The 11,739-nt window shown below is 44.9% G+C and overlaps 4 protein-coding genes across 4 annotated transcripts; 3 read left to right on the top strand and 1 right to left on the bottom strand.

Moving 5' to 3' along the window:
- Positions 1 to 3,364: 3,364 nt before the first annotated feature.
- On the top strand, positions 3,365 to 4,839 carry UREG_04585 (uncharacterized protein; the record flags this gene model as incomplete). The annotated part of the gene is made up of 2 exons (XM_002545022.1): positions 3,365 to 4,198; positions 4,423 to 4,839. 2 exons carry the CDS (start codon positions 3,365 to 3,367, stop codon positions 4,837 to 4,839), a joined length of 1,251 nt encoding a protein of 416 aa, XP_002545068.1.
- An 861-nt stretch (positions 4,840 to 5,700) lies between these two features.
- Positions 5,701 to 6,649, top strand: UREG_04584 (uncharacterized protein; the record flags this gene model as incomplete). Its single annotated transcript, XM_002545021.1, has 2 exons — positions 5,701 to 5,712; positions 5,795 to 6,649. The coding sequence occupies 2 exons, from the start codon at positions 5,701 to 5,703 to the stop codon at positions 6,647 to 6,649; spliced, it is 867 nt and encodes a 288-aa protein (XP_002545067.1).
- A 1,932-nt stretch (positions 6,650 to 8,581) lies between these two features.
- Positions 8,582 to 9,760, top strand: UREG_04583 (uncharacterized protein; the record flags this gene model as incomplete). The annotated part of the gene is made up of 8 exons (XM_002545020.1): positions 8,582 to 8,647; positions 8,702 to 8,738; positions 8,798 to 8,851; positions 8,935 to 9,068; positions 9,119 to 9,221; positions 9,277 to 9,362; positions 9,477 to 9,647; positions 9,686 to 9,760. The coding sequence occupies 8 exons, from the start codon at positions 8,582 to 8,584 to the stop codon at positions 9,758 to 9,760; spliced, it is 726 nt and encodes a 241-aa protein (XP_002545066.1).
- Positions 9,761 to 10,087: 327 nt separating this feature from the next.
- UREG_04582 (glutathione peroxidase) lies at positions 10,088 to 10,701 on the bottom strand (the record flags this gene model as incomplete). Its single annotated transcript, XM_002545019.1, has 2 exons — positions 10,088 to 10,578; positions 10,659 to 10,701. 2 exons carry the CDS (start codon positions 10,699 to 10,701, stop codon positions 10,088 to 10,090), a joined length of 534 nt encoding a protein of 177 aa, XP_002545065.1.
- Between the last annotated feature and the right edge of the window lie 1,038 nt (positions 10,702 to 11,739).

Below are 11,739 nucleotides of genomic sequence, written 5' to 3'. Positions count from 1 at the left end.
GATGATTTTTTGCTGGATTTCCAATTCAATGGTGTGTTCTGCTGTTGGGTGATGCTCTGAGGTGTTGGTGTTTTCTCTGAGAAGAGATGTGCAAATGACTGCATAAATTCTGATAGTTCTGAAACATCTGCATGTGTGGTTGCATTGAGTGCAATACTTTCTGTGTTTTGTGCAAATAGTTTGTCAATTGAGACAAGATATGTGAGTGTGTCAGAGAGAATCTCTTTTATTACTGTCTCAGCTGTTATAAAGTCAGATTCTTCATTTGGTCTGTCTTCTTCTAGATGATAGATTCAATTGTCTTTCTGTCAGTTGACAATTGAATTAATGATTTTGAGCCAGAAGAATTCCAGAATCATATTATAGATATTCAAAATGACTGCTTTGAATGCTTGTTGTGCTTCTTGTGTTGTTCTCTTGTGGTCAGTTGTGCTGACTGCAAGATTGTATGTCTTAAAGATTCACACTTGATGTTCATTAATAACTTTGACTAACTTTGATGTCATGAATTTTGACATTAGATCTTGTGACTTGACTCAAAATTGACTCATGAAGTTGACTTCCATCTCAGAGTTCACTAAGATGAGCACATTTTTAATGCTCTTGAGAGTTTTGATCTGAACCATAATGAGAAATAAAAATGAGCTAGCATGCTGTAATTTGTGAAGATTGAGAGCTACTGTGATGTTGATAGCTCTCTTCATTTGTTTTTTAATGCTTTATCTGTAGATTCTTTTGAATTTGTCTTCAGCTTTTTTCTGAGAAAGCATTTTTTGATGAAGTATTCTGGTCTTTTGTGAAGATTGCATCATGATTTATCACTTGTGATTTTATGCTTATAAGAGTTGAATTTTTCTTTCTTTTGTGATTTTCTTGAGAAGCTTTTTATGCTTTTTCTAAGTTTCTCTGCACATTCTTTGATGTTATCTTTGCAGATGACCAGTCATGTGACAAGTTCTTTATAGAACAAGTTGTCAATGATGACAGCATGTTTGTTAAATTCAGATCTGATTTCTGAGAGAATTTTGCAAACAAGATGTGTCTTGTACTGTTCTTCTGTGTATTTGTATGAGAGTTGCTGTTTGAATGACTCAAGAATGCTGCTGAAGTTGTGAATGAATTAATTATTTCACTGTTTCAGCTTGAGATATTTGTGCTTGATGTCCCAGAAGATTCTTTCAGAGTTCATGATCTGTTGTGTGAGTCAATTGCTGAATTCAGTCCATGAGGACAGGATGGTTAGAGCAGCAGTGTGGTGATTCCACTTAATGAGAAGCTTGATTTTAAAATATTATACTGCTTTGAGCATCTTGCAGTCATCATAATCTCTAAAGTATGCTGCTTGATATGTGTGGAATACTGTGCATTAATCTAGAAATTTCTCAAGTTCTTTGAGATTCTTGACTGCAAATTTTTTATTATTCTTGTGTATTGAAGCTCTGCCTGCATCTGCTGTGCTTAGTGATTGTAGTCATGGGGTTTCACCTGTTTCAGTCTGAATGTTTGAGTGACTTTTTGAGAATGTGACTCTCTGAATGATGACTTCTTGCAGAGATTCATTTGAGTTTTGTGTGTGTAGCATTCTTTCCAGTCTTGATTGATGTGGGGTGAAGATTGAAACTGTGTAGTGAGGGGATTTCTTCATTGGAGTGGTTCTTCTTTCTATAATTACACACATTATATTGATTTTCTGTTGCAGATCTTGAATATGTTTTTTCTGTTGCAGAACTTGTAGTTCTTTACTTAATTTTGCAAGCAAGACTTCATCTTGATCATTATTCTCAGTATCTGACAGATTGTTTGCAGAGACAGCAAGAATGTGGCTTGTGTGTGTTTCAGTATCTTGAGATGCATTCTGCTGTTTGAATGAGGAGAAGTCAGTGTGAGTGCTGAGCTCAGCTGTTTGTGATACAATTTCAGTTTCATTCATCTTCATGAGAGGTTGCATGGATGGCTCTGACTGTTCAGAGATTTTCTGATGTTCTGATAGTGTTGAGAGATCAGATATTGAGTGAGTGTCTTCAAAAGTCTTTCTGCAGATTTGTTGACTCATCTTGTTGATGGAGGATGTCTTGTGTTGTTTCTTTTGATGAAAAGTCATGTGTTGTGTTGATGTTTGATGTGAGTGCTGGTAGCAGTCTGTCTGATGAACTGTCTCTTGTGGTGAGAGAAAGCAATGAGAACTGTGAGAAGCTAGATCTAATGAATGTATAATCAGAACAGGAATGAGCTACTAGTGTAGAGAATATAAGAAAATGTGTGGTGGAAGTGAGTATATAGTATATGCTATAAGTAGATAGAGCTCATCACTGATCTGTGTAAGAATGGGGTAGTGTTGAGGGGATTATATACAAGCACGATGTGCGCTACTAAGATTTAAAGGGTCTAGTGTTGGGGTCTGGCATGACAATGATGAGAAGAGAGCAGATTCAGAGACTTTCATCTCAGCAGCTTTCATATTATCATCTGAATCTTTCTGAACAGAAGAGGGAAAGTGGTCAGAGCTCATGAAGCTGAGCTCACTCAGCAGGCTGTTGATTGGCATGAACACAGACATCTTTACAGACTGTAAAAACAAGAGCTCATGATTGTGAGTGGTGGTGATGGTGGTGATGGTGGTGATTTTGAGCTTACAGAATAGAAAGAGAATTTATGGGAGCTCACTACAGTTGATATTTGATTTTTACTGCTACATTTGTGTTGCTTGCAGGAAAGTTACACTCAATGAAGAGATTCATTATATTGAACCCCTTTTGACCCCTTTGTATGAATAGGATGTCAAAGATGACTATGCAGCTTAATAAGCATTTGTCACCAGTCCTATGACTAAGCACTGCAAGCTTCACCAGACGGCGAAGCCACCGCCCTTGTGAACACCAAAAGAAACAAGTGCCTGTAATTTGCTGCCAAGACACTAAAAGCACTCGCCTCCGGTTGAGGGGAGAGGTAGGGGCCTCTCCCAAGCCCTCGGCGCTGCTTGGTGGTCCTTAACTTGTAGGGCTGCAGACTCTGAGACCAACCCCCCTTGCCCCCGCAAGATCACCCCTAAACCCAAGCTGCGAACGCCTGAAGATTTATGGCGGCGACCTCCGTAGTCAAGAGGGATTCTCTATTGGCACTACTCCGTAATCCTGGCCCAGGAGCGCTGGAGCCTGCCTGCTGGAGGCTTCTAAGTTCTGCGATGATCTTCTCATTTGAACCTTCTCATGAGCTTCGGCCACAACGCTTAAAGCGAATCCAGACGCCACATACTCCGTCCTTCATCAACGTCTTTTGGGCCCTGCTCCTCGGCACAGTTCTCCATTTATTCGTCTCTCCGGTCTAAGGTCTTCATCTGGCCATTCATCCTGTTCGAAATATCGCCATGACTGAGTCCACGACCCTGAAGTCTTCGCGACGAAAACGTCCTTCCTTTAGCCCTGTCAAACCTCGCGTCGCAGCCCTTGACTTCCATGAGTTCTCCTTACTTGATGAGCAGGGTTCAACCCCCTCTCTCGGCGATGAATGCCATCGTCTTCTTTTCCAATACTTACAGGACAATTATGGCGTGGAGGATATGTGGGTCATGCCACCATGCATCATTCTCCGCTGTCCCAAACGCCCCGACCCGTCCGAAAAACCCTTCGCCATAGCTGGCTGCCTCGCCTTTTGGCTTGGCATGGAAGATGATATCCCTTCCATCCGACCTGGGTTTTCGGGAGGTGAAACTGAGACCAGCGAATGGCTTAAAATCGATCAGAACTTGGCTAGTGACCTGAAGCCTTTCAAACTCCTGCAACCGGAAACCTTATCTGCCCTCCTCGTCCAATACTTTCCTACAGCTCAAGCCATTTCTTTCATTGCAGACACAGTCATCGTTGAGTATGCGGAGACTGACGACGACTCTTGGAATGAGAAGCTCAAATCCTTACCATCCGATTTTATGAATACCTCCGTGCAGCTTCATTTCACAAATGGACTCCTTGCAAACGCAGAATGGAAAGGAAAGATTACATCAAAACCGGCCGTTTTGAAAGACATGGTAAGTGACGATTTCGACTATGTTGCTGAAATGGGAGGCTTCTATCCCGGGGCGATGCTATGCTCCAATAATGACGATGCTATAACTGCGGGTATTCTGGTCGAGAAAGGGGGTGAAGTAAGGTTAACAGTGGCTTTTCAGTGCTGGGAAGAAGAGTATAGGAACCATCCCGACCAGGTGGGTGATCCGGATCGATACAGAGTTCGACAGGCCGAACCCCTGTGGGTTACGTTACCGAACGTCTAGGGGCAACTGATATTGGCCTCGCTAAACTCAACGACAATGTCTCTTTCACGAATCGATTCCTAGACATTGAAACAGCGGCGAGAACGATGACAAAATGGGGACAAGTTCGGCACGGAGACTTATTCGAGGTTGACACTTTTGTCACCGGCCGACAGAAGCTTTATTGTGTCGGGGTACGTGTGCTGGGCCCAAAGAGAAGCAATGATTTCCTTCGGGATCACCAAGCATCTCCTCCGGATGGGCAAAATGTGATCATGGGCCAAGGGATTTATGCGACGAACGATCCGGTCATAGTTGGATCGCCACAACTGCGTGCTGGCATTTGCGGTTCCGTGCTCGTGAGGCTCCGGCGCGCCGGAGAGAACCAAACTTGTGTTGAGAGTGGTGAAATTTGCGGGATTATGCATTGGGCCGAGCTGGCCATGAAATATTCGACCGAGGCGAAATTCCTCTGTTTTGCTGATCCGATGGACCCGCTCATCGACGACGGTTGGAATTGCGTTATCCCCCCACCCAAGCGTGAAGAGATGGAGGAGGAGAACGGGCCCTCAAAGAAGAAGCAGGCTCAGTGATGGGAATTCTTTCATGGCTTCGTTCTTGTGACGTTACTACATTGATGGTCTGATGCAATATAGAGTAGCGGGCATTACGGTTGTTATCTGGATGGAAGTCTTCGAACATCAATGGTGGTGATATTTGCAGAAGCAGCCCATGGGTCATGGGATTGGAAAAGCATTGAGGATGCAGGCTGGGAGTGGAATGAAAATGCTCTGACGGAGGCAATGCATGGTGAATGGAGCCACTTACTATATCTGCAACCTTGGCCAAGAGCATTGAACTCATAACCACTGATGGCGCTTGTGGCTGACAAGAACGTCAACAAAGTCCCGAACTTTGGCGCCAGGTCGGGTATCGAGACGCATGGCTTTTGTTGCGGTGTTAGACCAGGGATAGTTGAGACGGCTAACCAAGAGGAATGCTTTTGATCCCCCGGTTGTTACAACACTCGGCACACAGCGAAATTGCTCTCGATTATCCTCCGCTTCAGTAACTAGTGCAGCGGTGCCCGAGGCACGACCCTTGCAACTGGCCTGTGATATCATGCCGCAGGCATACCTCTCACACTTCAATCACACCCCGCTTGTCAGGGCTATTTTGATCACCATCACTCGATTGGGTGGAATGTAATAGCGCCGCATCAATCCAGGTCGAGGACTTTGGCGAAGCTCTTCCCTCCAAGATGGAATGACCACCAGTGAAAATGGCCACAATCGTGATTTGGGGGCCGGCGCTTAGGCATCAGCGCCAAATACTGGCTTTGCAGACATACCACAGCCTTAAACATGCTTCTATTTTTTGGAAATGCATTGACTATCACACATTGATTGGATGGAATGGAGCGGCAATGCCCCAATCCACAAAGTCTCTGCGAAATGACGAAAGTTGTACGTCTTGGTATACCCAATTTCGATGTAAGGCAAATCCTCCGCCACAATCTGAAGCTGCTGACGGAAGATGCTCTGCCAGCTTGCGAGCAGACAGTCTGGGACCAAGTTTCCCCTCGATGGTTACGATATAACGAAAGTCCCCGACGAAACTCCGGTCGAACTCTTCAATACTGCGCCATTGCTCCACGACTACCAGGGAACACGCATCGTGCGCCTCTCTCGCACGTTGGTGCTTAAAGGAGGAGAGCTTGCACGACCATGTGAAGCAGAAATCATGAAGCTAGTCCACGCAAAAACATCAATCCCAGTCCCTAAAGTTCATCGAGTTCTCAAGATCAAGACACAAGACACATTTTTCGGATGCCAATGCTACTTCGTCATGGATTTCATTGAAGGCGACACTATCCAGGACTGTTGGGAGGACTTGAGTCAGGCTCAGCGTGAAGATGTTGTTTCCCAGGTGGCTGCTATGTTTATTGCTTTGCAGTCAGCTCAGGTACCCCAACAACCAGGCCCGGTAGACTGTCAGCTTTGCAAGGCCAAAGGGTGCTGGTTTAGTGATATAGGAGGTGGTCCATTCAGAGATATTACAGCAATGGAGGACTGGTTTAACCGCAAACTTGAAATTTGCCAAAGTTTCAAGCAAGCCCCAGATGCTGTTCCACCGTTTTGCTTTGACAAGTTGGTTCTTACACATCAAGATATTGCTCTCCGGAATTTGATACTAGACCCCGAGGGCAAGGTTTGGCTAATTGACTGGGGTGATGCTGGGATTTATCCTGAAGGATTTGAATATGCAGCAATAGCTGCAAGAAGGTGGACTGCCGTGTTGTTTACAGATATGTTGTTTGAACGGATCCCTAAATATTTAGAGATGGAGTGGCAATTGTCCCAAATTATGTATGCATTGACAACTGGGCAATGGATTGACTAAGGATGGGCTGTGGAATTGTAGTTTATGCCGTGATGAAGAATGTCGACTGAGGCATGACAATAACAGGATTGGGATTGGACTTGGGCAGCACTTGCACCTTAGATATCCTTCATATCAACTAATATGAAGGTTGGATAGAGCAATGCCTGCATATTGTGATATCATTGCGCAGCAACCCAGGGCTCGTCTTCCACAGCATCTACTCATCGCGAGGAGGATTCATTAAACGACTTTAGGAGCGTCTCAGGAATGCTCTTTGGTCAAGTCACGCGTCAAAAACATGTGGTGGGTAAAACAGCAGACCTCCAGTGCTCCTTCAAGGCTAATAGTGCAAATAAAGCATTTTGGGAAATCCAGATTTCCTCTTTATACTGTATTCCACCAACTCAACGAACGCCCCAAAGCTCTACTACTCAACTCACCGATTTCCGCTCTGATTCCTCAACCACGCATAAATGAATTATTAGCTATTAATCATTATACTATAGAGTTCTCTTTACCTATAAAATTGTTAGGAAATTAGAATAAATAGCTCGGTCCGAGCGAGGATGACGGACTATGGAAAGGGTATTATTAGAAAGAATGTTAAAAGTTGAATTTGAAGATGAACTAGTAAGGAAAGTAGGAATAGTAGTGAGGCTAGGAATATTTCCATATTTGGCAATTTGTATAGTCTCAGAGCGCGGAGGATTGGGCTTTGGCTGCTTCGCTCTTTGCTCTGCAGCCTCAGGCTGCCCGTGCTTGCGCTTAGTAGGAGACTTGAGAGCCTTAGCAGCTAGTTTAGCAGCTGAGAAGCACGTTCTTCCTTTTCTAATTGAAGCTGCTGCTTATTTGCTCCACGAGCTTCCATTGCAGCAATGTGTTGAGCAATGCATTGAGCTTTCTCTTCTTCCTTCTGCTTGCGCTTGGCCTGCAGAGCTAGTTGATGAGCATGTTTCTTCTCCTTCTCAGCAAACTCTTGGTCTTTTTGAATTGCACGTTGAAGACATTAAGATTCAGTTAGGAAGGCCTTCTCCTACTCTTGTTGCTCCGGCTCAGCGGCTTCCTTTCAAATTGCATTCATCTTAGTAGGAGAGAAGAATTGTGCTCCATCATCATTCTTACTAGCAAGTCCCATTTCACGGCCACGGCGGCGGCGTCGTTTTTCAATGCCTAGAGCGTTATGGAGGCTTGATTCTCGTGTTGAAGGACCTCATGTTCAAATGCAAAGTTCTTAGTCGCATGGATAGATAATCTTGTTGAGCAGGGACTCTGCATTGACTGCCGGCGGTTGAATAGCTGAATTGTGCGCCGTACTCCCCGAGCACATGTAGGAGTCTTCATCTCAGTACTAGAAGCACTTGTAGGCCTTGAAGTCTTGAAGAAATCAAGGATTTGATCAGGTTTTAGTGGACAAATCCCTGTAGCAGCGAAACCGGCCTTTATATTATTCTCCGTCAGAGAATCATTCCAAGCCATATAGAAGAGCCTCCAGAAATCACGTTTTGTCAATCAAATGAAGCCGCATCCTGATCATATGAAAAACTCTAGATGCCTTGCAAATGCATTTGCGCATGGTGAGGGTATAGCAACATCAAGCGGTTGTAAATGGTGCGTTGAATGGGGAGGAAGGATGCAAAGAAGAATATTAACTATTCTTATCTGCAAAATCAAAGAATTTCTGACTTGGTTATATGTGCTGAATGCCCATCCAGAATAAGAAGATATTTTTTACGGCCAGCCTTTGCTTTTGTATGATTATTGAACACCTTCTGAAGCCAAACCAACCCATATTCATCATTGCTCCAGCCATTTGTGTGACCTCAAACTTTGAGCTGCTGGTGGAGTGAGTTCAACAACAGACTTGGAACCCAGCTCCTCGCATCATCTCAATTGAACTAACTGCACACCTTCCCATTAACTACTCAAAAGTTTCTTCTTATAACTTTCACCATGATCGATCAATCTATTTTCGAAAACTTGCAGCTCAAAATTGACGAGGAAAGCAAGATTCGTGATGTAAGCTCGGGCATCTGCACCAGGACTGGGCAGAAGCCTGCTAAACAATATTAGGAGCTCCAAGACATTGTACAGGCGCTTGCTCGACGCGGTGTGTTCCTAATGAAGGCGGGTCCAGCTGAGCTACATCTATTCTAAAACTTTTTCCAGGCAGAAACACACAAGCGGTACTCTCACGAGCCCACTACACCCCGGAGGCCAAATGTTCGTTCTGAAGCCTCTGTTTCTCCGCTGAATCGAGCTATTTTTCCTGGTTTGATAAAGATGACCTGATCTATTGCACGTAGTGAGTCCGGTCCTTGATGAGGGGTCGAAAGAAATCAAAGCCCAGAAGGAAGATGTTGCCAGACTTATCGCTATCGCTTCGAAGCATCCGTTCTACAAGTTCAACCATATGTGGAGTCGCGAGTTGCAAAATTTGGTTGGTTCGGCCTTCTTAGATCTATTGCATCTCCCTACTTACGAACATAGGTGTTTTCCATCCTATTTTGCTCGTGGCTTGGGGGTTTGAAAGATGTTCAAGAGGGCGAAAGGGGCTTTTTGACCATTGAAGAGGTCGGGAAGTTTCTAGAGAGTATGCGGCAGTTGGAAGAAATACCGTACGCGATGGAGCTAATTCTTTGTTGCAGTGCCTGTGAACCTCAAAGATCAAGATGCCTTTCATCTGACGATCGAGGAGTACCTGCTCGCATTGATAAATCTCGTTGAGGAGTTGGTAGGCATCCCTTAGCTCATGTCTAAGGATCTCCAGGACGATCTATACTCTTTACAACAGTGCCCCAGTGATGTTGGAGTTGGTACTTTGCTTACGACTCATTACCATGTCTAGACTCGTCTCGCCGTCAACTCCGTCACCTTGGGCGATTACTCTCGTCCTCTTAAGATCAGCGCTTTTGTTTCCGAAATCCTCGCCGGCTTCCAGCTTCTTAACCTTAAGAATGATATTCTCCGTAAAAAGAGTGATGGAATCAAATATAGCGTATGCTCCCAAGCCTACCACGTATGTTTCGCCGATTCTAACTATAATTCAACTTGTAGGTCAAGAAAATTGAGGATGTTGTTTATGATTTGTCGCTGCGGAACCTGATACCAAAAACTAGCGAGTCGTCTTAGCCTTCATCATGAAGCACTGATTTGCGGACAAAGTCATGGTGACCTTGCTGCATACATTATGCTAGTACTGGTATCGGATGACTAAAAATAGGCGGACCTCATTTTCCCAGTGTGAGCTCCAGAGGTGATTGTTGTCTGTGATGGCCGTAACTCGGTCCAAGGTATGTAGCCGATATGAGACGAGCGAAGAAAATAAAGTAATACGGCAAATTTCTTATCAGCACATGAGTATCATAACACACTGTAAAAAGCAGGAGACGCGAAATGGGGGCTAGCGCCATTGTAAGATACAGTAGACCAATGTTGAGCGTTATTCTTCGACTACCTTTACAACGACGACGTCTTACCAGTCTTTTCTGCCTTTTCAATCTCCTTCACGATCTGGCCCTCCAAGGACTCTGGCTTCGTGGTACTAGCCCATCTCCCAACAACCTTTCCGTCCGCACTTATCAAAAACTTCTCAAAATTCCACTTCACGCGTTTGAGCCCCATCAGCCCTGGCATCTCCTTCTTCATCCAGTCAAACACCGGCGATGCCCTATCGCCATTGACATCAACTTTGCCCAAGACGGGAAACGTCACTCCGTAGTTGGTCTGGCAGAAAGTCTGAATTTCATCGTTGGTTCCAGGATCCTGAGAGCCGAACTGGTTGCAAGGAAAACCAAGGACGGTGAATTTATCTGGGTGCGCAGCGGTGATCTTTTGATGAAGTGCTTCTAGGGATTTGAATTGTGGAGTGAATCCGCATTTCGAGGCGGTGTTGACGACGAGGACGACTTTGCCTTGGAGGGAGGAGAGGGTGAAAGGTTCGCCTTTCTCTATTGCAGGGTTAATCATAGTTAGCTAAGCTGCGCGTTGTCGATTCTTGTTTGCCTCCATCGGGGGAATTTAAACCTACTGTCGGGGGTTTCAAAATCGTAGAAAGTCGTTGCTGATGTCATGTTTGTGGCGCTGAATCTGCGGAGACCACTCGTAATCAACGATGAATACGCAATTCTTCGAGAGTATAATTGACTTTGACTCTTCTGGTAAGCGAAAGGATATCAAAAATGAGAAAAAAGGTGTCCGGTGTAATGAATGGGTTGGACTTGAGAGGGAACTGCGTATATATGGTGCCTGTCCAAGCTGGTGGCGGGGCCTCGGGATTACGATATCCAGAAGGTTATTCAGCAAGGGCGAAGCAGTGAAGGGAAAGCTTACAACATGACTAGATCAAACCGCCAAACTCACTGACTAAAGGGATTCCAGACCGTTGCCTATCATAAAGCTCGAAATTCTACTCCGTACAACTTCTCAGCGCGACGGAGACAATTGACGTTTGGGATGAGCCCCAGCCCATGACGTAGTCAGCCATCACGAACACGAACACGGCGTATTCTCTCCCTGATGCCTTTTTGAATGTTCTCTGGAAGTAGGTAAACAAATCTTTTGTCTCTCTGGAGCACCAAAGTTATCACATTCGATGCGGTAAATTAACCAGTCAACTAAATGCTCCCTCCGCACGTACGGAGTAGTTACTGAAGTAGAAACAACACAGCACCTCTTAAATGGCTCGGCCATACACTTCGTTCACCTCACAAATAGCTAATTAGCAGCTCAAGGACTTGTCCAACTCATTTTTCTAGATGTTGATGAATGCTTCGACGTTCAGTAAGATCGGTAACAAGGTATGCCATTTCTTGCAGGTTGCAGCGGCCGGTGAAAAGGATATACACGCTAGTGCCAAGCGTCAAGGGAAATTTGTACCAATCGTGCTATAACCAATAGCACGAGGTCGAGTCAATATTGGAAACAATCCGATCTCAAATATGCCATAGAGGCCCTCATCTGCTCGTGATGTTCGGAGCACTTCTTTGCATTCCAGATGATTGTTGATGGCTGGCTGCACGGATGCTCAAGGTCCATGCCCTAAGCCCTAACAAGTCGGAACGCCAAGAATCCCACCCTTCACCCACCAAAATAGCCTCGTGCTTCAAATT

Source organism: Uncinocarpus reesii, genomic scaffold (assembly GCF_000003515.1).
Source record: "Uncinocarpus reesii 1704 scaffold_2 genomic scaffold, whole genome shotgun sequence".
Lineage (NCBI taxonomy): Eukaryota > Fungi > Ascomycota > Eurotiomycetes > Onygenales > Onygenaceae > Uncinocarpus > Uncinocarpus reesii.
This window is presented reverse-complemented; position numbering and strand designations above follow the sequence as displayed.